General features: G+C 48.8%; 1 protein-coding gene across 1 annotated transcript in view; it reads right to left on the bottom strand.

The window, feature by feature from the left end:
• UBE2O (ubiquitin conjugating enzyme E2 O) overlaps positions 1 to 14,347 on the bottom strand; it is a 60,516-nt gene that overhangs the window by 4,136 nt on the left and 42,033 nt on the right. The window contains exons 9-17 of the mRNA XM_065852172.2: positions 13,617 to 14,122; positions 10,696 to 10,850; positions 9,242 to 9,354; positions 8,047 to 8,172; positions 6,792 to 6,881; positions 3,810 to 4,467; positions 2,769 to 2,905; positions 2,022 to 2,225; positions 1,309 to 1,366 (exon numbers count right to left, since the gene is read on the bottom strand). Coding sequence (XP_065708244.1) covers positions 1,309 to 1,366; positions 2,022 to 2,225; positions 2,769 to 2,905; positions 3,810 to 4,467; positions 6,792 to 6,881; positions 8,047 to 8,172; positions 9,242 to 9,354; positions 10,696 to 10,850; positions 13,617 to 14,122 — 2,047 coding nt within the window. The remainder of the gene's footprint in view (positions 1 to 1,308; positions 1,367 to 2,021; positions 2,226 to 2,768; positions 2,906 to 3,809; positions 4,468 to 6,791; positions 6,882 to 8,046; positions 8,173 to 9,241; positions 9,355 to 10,695; positions 10,851 to 13,616; positions 14,123 to 14,347) is intronic.

Below are 14,347 nucleotides of genomic sequence, written 5' to 3'. Positions count from 1 at the left end.
CTAGGGCGCAGGGAGCTCGGATGCACCCAAGAGCGGCATTCAAGATCCTTAGCTGGCAAGAATAGTCTTGAGCAGCGTGATGCAGAGGGCAAACACAGCAGAGGAGGTCAAAAGAGCAGGAGGGGAAAAGTTTCACAGCTCCTCTCCCTTCCCTCCCCTCCTAACAAAAGAAAAAACACAAATGGAAACACACCCAAAGCTTTTTTCTCCTCCCCCTCTTAATCAGGACAAAGGCCAATCTTCATTAACAGGCTCTGAACTGGCTGGGTCCTGTCCTACCCAGCACAGTCCCATCAGACAGTACATTTCTGAGACAGTGAATGCTGTGACAAGTCACCCATGCCGAGCTTTCTCCTGCATGCGCCTGGTCTAATGTAATTACACGTATGTGGCGGTGGCACCAGCGCTGCCAGGCTGCTGGCAGCCTGCCATCAACTGCATTAGAGCTGCTGGAGGTGAGATCATGAGTCCCTCAAAGCCCAGGCAGCAGGAGAGGGAAAAGCAGATCTTTCAGTAGCACCAAGTTGTTCCAGTAAAACATTTAGTATTTCGTTTTCTAAATTTGGATCCTCGGCTTTGTAAATCAGAAAAGGCTTTTCTTGTCCTGTCGCTCCCTCACCAGAGGATACGGGTGGACTGTGGGTTCACAGAAGCAGGAGTCGCCTGCTGACAAAGGCAGGAGCCTTTGCTCTGTGTCAAAGGTTTCGCAAGTCACATTATCTGGGCTCCCTGCATAGAAAGCTGGCCTTGAGGAAGAGATTTGATTTAGTCTGCGCTCAAACTAGATACGGCAGGGGAAGCCCTATGGCAGGAAGCCCTGTGGCTGGTCTAGACACACCCCTGGTTATTCTCTGCTTCAGAAGGAGCATAAACACCATCATGTACAAAAACATGCCCAGTGTAGGATGGGCGGGTGACTCAGCGAGGATAAAAAGCAGTCCTGCGACTGAAGCCTGGTTCAGCAACTTCAAGTGCCTTCAGTAACTGGCTCAGGACACAGTGGTTCACCTTTGTCAGCTCAGAATAACAAGTAAAACAGCTCTGTGCTTCACTATCACAGTGAGAAGGGGGAAAGCATTGTGTCAGAGACCTGGGATGCAGCCAAAAATCAGGGCATGAGAAAATCTTGCACCTGCTCCAGCTGAAGAACTGGAGAGATAAGGACACTGCTTTGTCCAGCAAGGTGACAGCAAAAGGCAGCACTAACCCAGCTGGGGTGGCAGATCCTAATTGTGTTCCCGCTCATAAGCCTGCATCTCATCCTCCACCTGCCTTTTCCTGTCCCACAGGCTCTGCAGGAGCATTTACCTTGGATGGAGATGAGTACTTGCAGGAGGCTGGATTTACTGGTCCACCTTTCTGTCCCCTGAAATGCACATGCAAACATGTTAAAGGGTTGAAGCACAAACAATTTGCTCTGTGGTAACTGTTAGATGAAGCGAGGCCCCAGTTCTTCTGCATTCCTGTCACTGTGGCTCGCACCAGGAGCAAGGGACTGACTCAACAAGCACATGATGTGCTAGTGTCCATTGTACCGACCCATCTCCCCATCACTTTTTGGCAGCACCGCACCCCATCAGGCCAGTTCTGCCTGGAATGCTGTAACCCCACACACCAGACACCAGTTCCAGCCCCTTCCCAGCTGCCCAAACACAGAATTTCCCTGGCTCTGTTCACACTACACTATTTGTCTGTAGTGTGGGAGATAGGGACCCAAACTACAGGAAAAAACCCATACTGGTGTCGGCATTGTTGCCCTGTTCAACCAAGACACAGCGTGGTTTGGTCTGACCAGGGGCTTCTCGTCAAGGAAGGACAGACAAGAGCCAAATACAGTCCCAGAAGAAGCCAAACTGCACCAGATACATCCAAAACAAAGCCCAAACCCAGAACTAATCCCAGCTCAATCATCACCTGAGACCAGAAGCCACCCAGGGCTCTTGGCCTGGTATAAAGTGGCTTGTTCCAAAACCAGCCTGGCACAACCACCGCTCCCCGCAGACAGGGGAATGAAGCGTTACCTTGCCTATCCACGTCCCCAGGAGGCTGACACACACTTTGCCGTTGTCGTACAGATTGGGATTCAGTCTCCCGCTGCACTGGGAGAGGTAGCGGAAGAGAGGCGGGACAGCGGGGTAGATGTTGGGGAGCTGGATATCGAAGAGGAAGAGGCCATCTTCATAGGGCGTGCGTGTGGGGCCTTTTATAAGTGCTGAGAAGAGGTCCTGTGGAGAGAGCCAACAGAAGCCAAGACTGTGAAATATCCTCTTACCTTGGCAGGGTTGTATTTACATATATATATAGAGAGAGAGAGAGAGAGAGACAGGATGTGATTAACTTGGCCCTTGCAAGAGTTAAAGCAAGAAGCTGCACTTTTTCTGTGGCCTGGTGGCATTTCAAGCCTTCCAGTCTTTGATTCCACAGGCTGAAGGAGGGCTTCAGCAGAGAGCCAGCAATGCCCCCGAGCTGCTCACTGCTTACACCAGCCCCTTGCAGGCTGTCTGCCTTTCCTGCTCGGTGGGACAGGCAGCACAGCGAGCAAAGCACCCGAAATAGGCATTCCGCAATGAGGAGCTCACCATTGTTTGTCACTGTGGCTTGGGGAATGCGAAACCAGCCGTTTACGGTAATTACAGCCATATTTCACATTCCACACGCATTCCCACGGCTCTAATGCAAAGGATTAAGGCTAAGCAGGGAATTCCAAAACAAGCAATCTGGGTGCTGAGCCCAGCACCACCACAAAGGCATCTGAGAGCGACACTTGCCATTCGATCCTCGAAGGTTTTAACCATGATGCCATCGGGCAGGGAGGTGGCCAGGAGAGCCATCTCTTTCCGCACGGTGCTGAAGAACTTCTTTGCTTCTGGGGGCTGGAACTCCATTTTCTTGAAGGCATGGCTGTCTGTGGGGCAGGAAGGAGAACGGGATTAATGTCAGCCTTTGGGAACTCCCACAGGTTCCTTGGGAAGGCAAATTTATCTATGTGTTAAACCTATAATTTGGAAGAGAAGAGCTGACTTGCTTTGGTGCTGAGCCAGGAGGCAGCCTAGAGATTATTTGATTTTTCCCACACTGCACAGCAGCCACAACCTGCATCTCCTGTTCTCCTGGTCCCACACAACACTGTCCCCGTGCCCCACAAGGAGCCCTGTCCCACAGCCAGGACAACATCACATTGCACAGACTGTTTCTATGCAAAGCCTAAGCATAGCTCCCCATCTTTATTTACATACATCTGCAGGTTTAAAATAGTTGGGCCATCTTCTCAGATCTGGCTCAGCTACCTTGGCTTGCCGAGCACCTTGGGCTCTGCTGTCACCACACAAGCAGATGCTCTCTATTATTTTTGGCTCATTAACATTGGCGCAAGTGAACAAGGACACTCACCCACCAAGGACACCCAGCACAAGAACACCAGCTGTTCCTGCTCTGCTTCTCAACCCATCCATCCCTGCAAAAAAGCCTGAAGAAACCCTGCAGCTTTCCAAAAAGTATCCACAATGGATATCAACTGATGTCCACAGCCCTCCAACATTATTTCCAACATGGACAAATGGGAAGTCCACTTCTGTGGCTTGATAAATTATGGTAGTGCCTACAGATGCCATCTAAAAGCCACATTTAAGTCCCAGAACAGATTGTGCTACAGAACTTAATTTTTCCTTCCCAGTTAACGAGCTGTGAAAAGGACTAGGAAGAAGAGAAGAAACTCAGTCTAAAAGGCCTAGAAGCAAGTGTTTTGGAGAAAGAGAAACACAGCAATGAAGGGCAGAGTATGCCACACTGGCCTGACCTGACACACTCACCTGGAGCGTACTCCAACACGGAGAAGACTTCTCCCTTGGCACTGGTGAAGGTGACACCAGGTTTGCCTCCACTCTGCTGGCAGAGCACTGGTGTCTCACTGGGCCACTCGGACCTCACGGGTGTCTGTGCTTCTGCTTTTTCTTCTTTCTTCTCTGTCTCCACCATGGCTTCCATCTTTTCTTCCTCTGCAATAGCCACATTATCCAAAGTCTTCTTTAGATTTTCCTGCAGCTTTTTAATATCATCCAAGAACTTCTTCTCCCGAGTGGGTTTTTCCAGCTCCACAGTTGGGGAGGTGGGAGAGCCAGTCAGCAGCTGCTCCACAGTCATGTTTTTCAAGCTTTCCAAGATCTTGATGGCTTCCTTTAGTTCCCGGAAGCTCTTTGGGGCTCCGTCCTTGCCAGCTTTCTCTGCAGCAAGATCCGCAACTGCCATAGCCACAGCTCCCTGTACTTGTTCCTCCACTTTTTTCACCTCCTCTGCTGCCGGCTCCTCAGGCTCTAACTCCTCAATTTTTGGGTGGTCGTCTTCCATGAGGCCATTGTCTGTCTCCCAGCTGTCGCTTTCATCCTCCCACTCAGAGGATGCCCCGCTGGTGCTGCCGTCAACAGAATCGTAGTCTGACTCCTCAATTTCTGATTCAATGTTGTATAAGTGCTAGAGGAGGGTTACAAAAGACATCAGAGTAGCTAGGTTTAAACACAGTGTTTTTCTCCCCAACACAGGCAAGTCAGTTCTCCCCGTGAAAAGGGAGCTTCCAGCTAGAATTTGTTGGGCTGTTTCAACTTCTTCCATCTATACAAAGTGGACTGTGTTTGATCCAAACAACGTGCTCAATGACCTGCACAGATCACGAATCAGCATAGCCCCATCCTCACCTTTCAAAGCAGGGCATTTGTGGAAAACTAGGGCCAGTTGTAGGTGGGCTGCAGCAATCCGGGTGGTTGGGATCCAGCCACCAAGGAGCGCACGCAGGCACCAAACAGCCACCCGGATGCCCCAAGGTTTCTGAAAGCAGAGCAAGTTCAGAAGGTATTGGGTATCACATGTGGAGTCAGTATTTCTGCTCCTGCTTCTGCACCAGCATCTGTGTTGGCACAGAGGCCTGGTCTGGCTGCCTCCACACTCCATCCTTCCACAGAGACAATGCTGGACCCAGGGAAACATTCCCATACCAGCTTTCTTCTCCTGTGGCACACAATACTTGCCCTCAGAGCCCCGCTACGCTGCTTTAGCTGTTGGATGTCATTACTGCTTAAAATTCAGCTGGGACAATGAAGCCTAACCCAAGCTGCTGAATAAGATCTTACACAAAATGTTCTCCTCCCCTTCACTACTGGAAGGCAAACCCATTCACACTCCGTCTAGCCTCACCTCCTATAATCACACTTTCACATACACTACATATCTCACAAGGTTTCCCTGCAGAGGCTTATAGACCTACTCCAGCTAAGAGCACCAACATAGAAGCAGAGGAGCAAGACCAACTTCACAGGGCTGTGTCAGGAGTTAAAACATGGAACATTCTATCCACAGGCTTCTGACACTTGAATGACAGCCCAAGAATCCTCTTAATCTTGCAAGATATGACCCCAGAGGCTAAAGCACATGGACACTCAGTCATCTTGTCAAAGCCTTGAACTGAACCAGCTCTGTTTGGCCAGGTCTGTGCCACCCAGAGACAGGCGGTCAGCAGGGGTTAGCTGGGTTCAACACAAGTGACTGCAGGCAGGAAAAGCCATCAAAACTCACTGCCCTCAAAGCTAATCTCAACTCGAGTCGGAAAGTTAATTAGCCAGTTATGCCATCTTTATTTTTAGATCTGAGAAAAAGCACCCAGACAGCTCGTCTCTGGGCACATGGACAGGCATTGATAAATCACAGTTCTATCAACTGATAATTCACGCTCCTGGCATTTCCCCAACGCCCATAATTACGCAGATGAGCAGAATCGAAGGGACCAGCGTGACACAGCAGGAGCTGCTGCAGAGCCCCAGCACCGCAGCGTGAGAACAGCCCTTTGTGGAGCACACATCAGAGCTCCGATTGTGCCGGTGATCCGAGTGCATGTGACAGAGGGAAGGGAGACAGCAGCCTGCTTTGTAACGCTCTGCTCCACTGCCATAGTGCAGGCATTGACTATTCTACTGTAATTAATGCAGAGCTGCTCGGTTTAAAAAAGAAATCTTGATCGAGTGCTTTCTACTTGCAAATGCATCTCTGGAGTGAAGGCAGTGGTGTTCTCTGCCACTGTGACAGAGATGGGACCCTACAGAAGCAGGTCTTATCTTTAGGCTGTCTGCCTTAATTTGAGGCAACAAGAAGAGATGTGGCATGAAACTGTATGTGGAGTAGTGAATAAAATTACAAGACAGTACAACAAAAACCTTAGACCAATGCAGAAGACAAATCAATGAGGTTAAGTGGATTTGTGTGGCTATATTTGTGTTTTTAAGTTTGCACTCAACTCCTGGGAAGGGGTCTGGGTCTGATCCCTAGGTTAGCTAAGGTTACAACTTGCAGTTCTAGCGTATCTTCTGGAGGAGCTTCTTCAGCCAAAGAAAACACTGTGGTGCCATTTCACAAGAGAGACAGAACAAGCAATTGTCCTTCAGCAATGCTGCAGCTGGGCAATGCAGTGAACCAGGGCTCAAGTCAGAACTGACTATCCCTGAGCTCTGCAGAGCAGCAGGAGTAGGCCTGTGAACACAGTGCAGCTTGTGACAGCAGCTATAGCCTACTCATGCTCTCCTGTTCCCTGTGTTCCAGAGCAGTGATGAACAATTTGCTGCCCAGTCCTCCTGATAAAGGATTTTCGTGTGCTAACAGAAGTGGGAAGCCACCCGACCACACAGCAAGGCAGCCATAAATACAGCAATGTCCCCATACCCAGTGAATGTCTCTGCACCCAAGATTTAAAACCAAGATTTGTCACCCAGCTCAGAATTACAGGGATACTGTGAGCTGGAACAGGAACTCACTTGAGGCAGAATGATGGTCTTGGAGTTGTCAGCCCACACCACTTCCACTTTACTGCTGACATCCACGCGAGCCACCTGTCCCACCGAGGGCTGTGGAAACAAGAGCGGTTTGTCAGTACTTTTTCTTTCCCAGGTATTTCAGTGAAGAGTCAGGAAAGTTTAGAGAAACAGATATTCCCCAGCCTGAAGACCCACCTAAAGCAATGATCGCAGCCTGCTGCAGAAGTGGCAGGAGCCCTGGGGTCTGTGGGGAAGAAGAACCCTACAGACAGGGTTTCCACAAGAAACCCCACAACATCTCCATGGAGATGGGGAAAACTCCCCTCTAAGGAGGAGAGGACCAGGACGACTCGATCTGGCAGCAGATCCCAACTTCTGATCATGATCAGGGCCATGGCCTTTTGGCAGGCAGCACCACTGGGGCTGTGTCAGCGAGAGGACAGGCCCTTTCCCTGCATGGGGGTGCCCTCTTGTGGGGTGCCAGCGGCTGGCCCTGCGCTCAGCCACCCGGCAGCAGCAGCTTCTCCCAGCAGGGAGAGCACAGGCGTGAACAGACAAGTCACAGTTGGCACAGGGTGTGCACAGCAAGTAGCATTGTGCACTGGAAGGAGGTTATTTGGGTCAGCTGAGCAAGCTCAGATGTGTTTCATGCTGCTGAAACTAGAACCGTAGTAAGAGCCATACTATACCTTTGAATACTTTTCAGGGCAGCGGTTTCAAAAGCCTTCCCTGCACAATAAGGAAGTCTGTTTCCTAGCAAAAAGTGTATCTGCTACAACATAAATTGTCCCCTCTTTCTCCCCAGGAGATCAATCAGCTCAACAAAATTAACATGTACATAACAATTCAGATGAAAACCAGAACCCCAGTCTTCTGTTGCCAAGTGAAACTTGTTTCCTGACAAACCACCTTCACTTTTGCTCAGCAGCCCACAGAATATTCTCAGAAGTTACTCTGAAATCCTAAGCAAGAGCTTTATGAAAACCCCTCAGGCACATATTCGATTCTTGCTTCAACTTTGTTCTTGCGCTGCTATAGACTCTGCTACCAAGGTGAAAGGATTTCAAGGTTACATCTCCACCAGACTTAGAGATTGCATCTGTTACTCATGACAGTAGGTGACACTGATATAAAACTAGCAAGCTGGGGAGTTTAGGATGCCCATATGGGGCTTAATGCCCTCCTATCAACTCTTTCAAGTGTCTTCACTAATACCTGGTGACAACGTGGTCACCAAACTGCACCCCGCACCCACCTCATCTTCCTTAGCTGTGGCTCCATCCGAGTTGCCAATGCGAATGACGATGTCAGTAGTGCGGAAGCGAAAGTCTGGATGATCAGCAATATCGTACACGCTCACATCCTCCTCCTCCCCGATCAGCTGCATCGGAGACAGAATAGGAACACGTCAGCCCCAGGATGCTGCACTGACCTTCAGAGCACACCTTCAACACTTGGAAGTACTTTGTGTTATATTTTTGTCATTTTTCAGCTGCTACGACAGCCTGCAATGTCCCTTCTTGTCACCTCATCATGTAGCACATCAATCTAGGCACAACAAGGAAAGGAAGAAGATATTCTGTCTCATCTGCTCACCCTCACCTTTATTTCAGGTTCACTGTGATCACAAGACACACAAGAACAACATTTTGTTCCCTTCTGAACACCCTGGTTTCTCAAAGCAGTTCATTGGGGCCCACAGGGTCAGAGTTTACTTCCAAAACATTCACAGCAGCAGGAAGCGTCTGACAAAAAACTTGTCAATTAGTGGGAAACACCTTTCCATTGATTTCTCCTGGAGGAAGAGAGCCCAAAGTCTACAAATGAGGAATAGGTAAAGCGGAGTATAACTCCAGCCCAGACCAATGTTCTCCTTCTGGATATAAAGGGCCTTGCTTGGTTATAACAATGGGATCTCCCATCCTAAGGCAGAAAACACAACACCAGATTTGTGTGGTTTGAGTTTCCCCTCCCATCGTCAACTAGACTGCAGTCTATCAGGTTTCTATGATCCTAAGACTCCACAAAATACAGCATTCCTACAAGCCCCGAAAAGAAGGTATTAGGCTGATATAGGCAATAGTGTCCAGCAGAGGCAAGCAGGACAACACGCAATAAATTGTTTCTTTTTCCATGAGCAAAGACACAGTGAACCCAAGAAATCACCGTCTGCGACAACTTTAGCAAAAATCTTCACCCATACCAGAGCCTGATGTTGACTATGGGATGTAAACCCTTTGCTTGGTCTTCACTGCCTTGCAAGCAACTACAAATACAAAGTGACATCACCTCTAGCTAAACCTCCCGGGCCCAAAAGCACATTGCTTTTTCCCATCTTCAAGGACAAACTCCACCGCAGAGCTGACTCCCAGGCTTATCTGTGAAGGCTGTGCTGTTTTGTGGCCGCTTCCTCTTACTTGGTTTCAACAGGCACTGACTCCTGCACTCACCTCCACATCATCTCCAGTGGGTTTCAACTTGAACCACTTCACCACACAGGTACGGCCAATGTGGTCACCAGACTGCACAACTCCGTACAACCCAGGGTCCTGGGAGCTCTGAGCTTTTGGTTGCAATGGTAGGGGAAAAAACAGACAAAGTTAAGCAGAGGAGCACAGACTTTGCACAGCAACTGAGGCTGTCAGCTCCCAAGCTCTCACAACTGAAACATTCCATTTGTGAATGGCATGTTCTTTCTACACAGTTAAAATCGTACTCTGCTAATAAGTTGCGTTTTAATGGGGCATGGTGTGAAGACAAAAGATTATGTTGCATTGGACTGGGTGAACACATCCACTCCGAGACAGCTTCCGAGCTGTCACCAAGAAATAACACACGGTCACCTTAGCGCTCTGCTTTCCAAACCAGCTCCACACCAAGGCGGTCAGAGCTTTTGGACAAGCTGGCCAAGAGCTCCCAGAGAGCTGCCCTGCTCTTCATCTAGAAATGTGTCACCCACAAGTTTTGCTGCTCTGGAAAAACGGACCAGAGAGCCAAGATGGAAGACAAGCAGGATGCAGGCAGGGATACACGTGCCCATGCACGCACTGGGGTCCAAGAGCATCAAAGCTGGGTCTAGGCCACCTCTAGGTCTGGGCTGTTATTCAGCATGCTGACATCCAGACATCTTTCAGATTTATCTGGCTGACAAAGATCTACCACCTAACATGCTTAGCAGGGGACACAAGGAACTGCAGGCACCCCAGGCTGCTTGGAGAGCGTGTCTGACACACAGAGGAATACAGATTCCCAGGGGCCAAAGTACAACTGTAGAGCTGGAGCTGATGGATAACTTTAGTTTCCACAAACTATGTCTAATCCACAGCAGCAGACTATTGCTCTTCAGAAATGCCCAAAGCAAAACAGCATTTTTTTTGCTAAGCCAGTTTCCCCTCTTCCCAACCTGACAATACCTTGTGCTCCTCACTGTTGAAGGTCTAACCCTGCTAAAAAAAGGAGCCGAGAGCCAGATGGCATGCCATCAATATTTCATATCCAAAAGCTGTAAGTCTCCTTGAACTCATACTGTGACCCTCATTAGTACCATCAATTGGTTTGGTGAATAAAAGAGATACCATTCACACTTCGAAGGAGAAGGTGAGCCACCTCTACAGAAACACTGGGAATCCTAGCTCTGTTCCTTGGCATTTATTTCTTCCACATCTTGCTTGTTGTCATAGCTCAACTTTGGTATTTAAATAACGACTCTCTGCTGACATTCATGTTAAGTTGGCTGAATCACTGTCTGTCCCTTGTTAGGCTCCTGTGCCTACCTCAAGTGATCACAACTAACAGTCACCATAAAAAGGGCTACAATGTACATCAGGAGATCCAGACTGAATAATACTTTGCAATTAAGAGCATGTTTGTCCCCCTAGGAGAGCATTGTTTTGACACCCAATACCTCTTTTGTCCACCACAAAATCCCCAGGGCAGAACTCGTTGTTGTCCAGATGATGGACTGGAATCAGCTCGTTGGAGCGAATGTTTGTCTCCACGGTGCCATCCTGCCACATCACGTCAGCTGAAGTCATCGTGGTCACCACCTCTACAGCAACCCTGGGAGCACAGAAAGGCAATGAGTCACCAGAGGAAACATGCACGAGCACAACCAAAATATGATGCTGCCAACATCAGGAATCAAGATGGATCTCAGCAACACAAAGACACACAAATCGTCAGGCTGGGGAGTTGGTCAGGAAATCACACCTAGTCCCGGTGGAAGCAGTTACACAGCAGGCTTGGTTTTGATGAGTTCTCAGTCACTGCAGATGTTATATTGCTCCAAGTCTACACTGCAGGAGGACTTGCTTTCCAGGGAACTGACGCTGAGCTCACTTTTATTCATAGTGGAGCAAATCAACAGCTACCAGCACCCACTTTCTACCCCTGGCAGAGGCAAGACAGGCGCTTCAAATACTTCAAAACTTCAAATCTTCTCCACTGAAGCATGTTCTAGCCTGGCAGCTCTGAGGAGTCTTTGAAGCTAGAAGAGCATGGGACTGGAAACAAAGCAGCATCCACCTCAGCCCTTCCAGAAAGCGAGGTAAAAAAGGCAATATATTGAACGTGGGTAAAGCAAAAGGATTTTGTTTAAGAGAGGAAAAAAATCTCCTTCCCAGCTGTTCAAACACATGCGTCTCTCTGCAGCTCAGAAATGAAACCCAAACATGCAACAATGGACCACACGCTGGTGCTCCATGGTGGAGCTCGACAGAGTCGCTTGGAAAGGCAAGTTGCTTGGGGGGCAGGAGGAACAGAGCTGCGGTCTGGCTGGGCAGATTCTTCTAATCAACCCTCCCCCATTTTCAGCTCTCCTACAGCACAGAACAAATTGAACCCCATGCTGATTTTAAATCCTTTCCTTATTTTGCTGGCCAGGCCTTCTAGCTGTAACACAAGTGCGGCATTTATGTTCCTTTCAAGTCAAACCATACAGAAGGCACAACAGGCAAATACAACTGTTTTCTCCCAGCCCCGTTTCTGTGAATGTCAGAGAAATATTTGTAAGCGGAAATAACATGAAGTTTCTAGTAGGGCCAGCACTCAACAATAGAAATTATCAGAGAAGGAGGTCTGGAAGAGGTCAGGTGTGGTGGGTGACATGCCAGGACATGGTTCCTTGGGGGAAGCGCAGCTGAGGATGCGAGAGTGGAGAGACAGGCTGCCCATGGAAATGATACAGTCCTGCCTGCAGCGCAGTTCGTGCAGCTTCACAAATAGAAATCATGACTTGACATTAATAAAAACCCCTGTATATCCTCACTAAAAAATAACCAGGGGCCTGTGTGCCGCCCAGAGAGCTGCAGCAGTCACTAAATGATGGAGAAGCCACATGCTGAGTTGGCCCCCAGCCTTCAGAGATGCCACGAGCTGACACATCAGACGTGGTGACAAACTGCAGCGAGCCCAGCCACTCCGCATTTCCCAGCAGTGCTTGGCAGCACCTACTGATGGTCTCACCGGTTTCATCTGAGTATCAGCACAGTGAAGACCCCTCATACTGAGCTGTGACCAGTTGCCGCACTAGCCTTTTCAAGTATCAGCTGAAGTTTCACATTCTGTGCCGAAAAAGCCTCTATTTTGTATTCTCTGTGACACGGTCATCTCTGCAAAGTGCCCCAACTCCTGATCTCTGCCTTTCCTGGTACGGAGCTGCCCAGATACAGCACAGGAATCTGTCTTGTCACAGGGATTTCTCCCCACTGCCTATATGGTGCAGAAATCTCCCAGGTTTACTCACTAAAGTCTCCTTAACAAAACTGTTAGTGAAGTAGCAACACTCAGTATAGGGGTGAGAAGTGAAAAGCGACCCCAGAGTTCTCGGGAACTGATTCTATCACACACCCCCATTTTTTCTTTCACTCAAATACTGCTCTGTGAGGTTTGTGACCTTCAAATCCAATTTCTCCAAAACCCACAGGGACTGAAAGAACAGCTCTCCTTGCATACAGGCAAAGCTAAAACACCTAAATCAAATGCCAATGAAGTTCAGGGCATTCTCAAACTACTGGATCCCTTGAATCCTGATCACGTCACTTTTCTGGGAGGATTCTCTCCTATTATTTTGCACTAGTTCATCTCTGATGCAGGATCTGTACACAACTAAGCAACCGAGGGAAGCCAGCAGGACAGGCTAGCCAGTCATCAGATGTCTTTGCATCCCCTGGAAACAGTTTAAAACATTCTCAAGTCAGGAAAAGGTAAGAGCTGCTGACATTCCATTTTATCTAGAAATGAGCTACTGAAATCAATTCCTCCAAGGCTCTCAAGGAGTGCATTTTGCTCATTAAAAACCCAATAAAAAGTGTACTGCTGGCAGAAGTTGCCAATTTCTCTCCACAGCAGGGTAAGAATAACAGAGACCGCTGCAGCATAAACCCCTGCCAGCACAGAGCTCTGTGCTAGTCTGGAGACAGCCCACGGAGGATGAAATGCCCATTCACGGTCCATCTCAGCATCTTCGCACAAGCTGCCAATGAGGTGACCAATTAGTGTCATGTTGAAGCTGTATGATCTGGATTCACCTGTCTCTTTCTCTGCATACAGAGGCTAGCGCAGCACAGAGATTCTGTTAATACCCTGAGGGGTAGCTGAGATAAAATAGCATCAGTGTCACGTCACGTGGCTCCAGTTTCATCACAAGCTGGACTAAGACCAAGCTGATTTCACACAGGCCACTGCACAGTCATCACAAGATAATTGCTGTTGGTTACTAACACGAGATGCACCATCATCCACCCAAGCTGTGGAGGTAGTTTACATCTAAGAACTTTGATAAGGGAGATTTTGGCAAGTATACTTGGGTTTGGAAATCCAACTCACCTGTCTCCAGGCTTAAACTCTCGTGAAATCTTGGTCTTCTTCTTCTTGTGCTTCCGCTTCAAGTTTTTGATGGAGAGAGGGATGCTTTTCTTGCGGCTGGTGCCGCTGCCGCTCTGGGATGAGGCAGTGGAGCTAGCAGAAGAGGTGACAGAGCTAGTGTCATCGGTGTCATCAGCTGCCTCATCGTCAGCATCTTGCTCCATGGACTGAAGCCGGTAGTCGGACGACCCTTCGTCTTTGAGCAGAAAGGGAGGTTGCTGCTGCTGCCGTGCCGCTGCTCCCCCTTTTTCCTTCCCCGTTTCTTCAGGTTGCTCCTCCTTCCTCTCCCCAGGACCTGGTACACTGTTGGAAGAGTCATCCAGCTCACATTTCGATGCAGGCTTAAGCTCTTCTGATTTTTGGTCAGCAGCTGCAGTAGACTCTTTGTCAGCAGCTTCAGTGGTACCCTGAGACTCTGCGGAACACGACATGATCTTCACTATCTGCTTCTTCAGCAGCCGCCTCACCTAGAGAAAGCAGATCTGGGTCAGACAATACATCCATACACTCAGCAAGCTGCCAGCCAGCCTGGGGAAAGGTTTGCTTGGACACAGAGGAAAACAGCACCTCTCAGGCCTCTGCACATTTCACCTGCACCAGCACACTCTGTAAACCGGCATCTCACCAGTGTTTTACTCAGGACTAGTCCAAGGAAAGCAAGTTTTGCTCCTTAAGGCTATTTTAAGCATGTT

This window comes from Patagioenas fasciata, chromosome 18, assembly GCF_037038585.1.
Source record: "Patagioenas fasciata isolate bPatFas1 chromosome 18, bPatFas1.hap1, whole genome shotgun sequence".
Classification (NCBI taxonomy): Eukaryota; Metazoa; Chordata; class Aves; order Columbiformes; family Columbidae; genus Patagioenas; species Patagioenas fasciata.
This window is presented reverse-complemented; position numbering and strand designations above follow the sequence as displayed.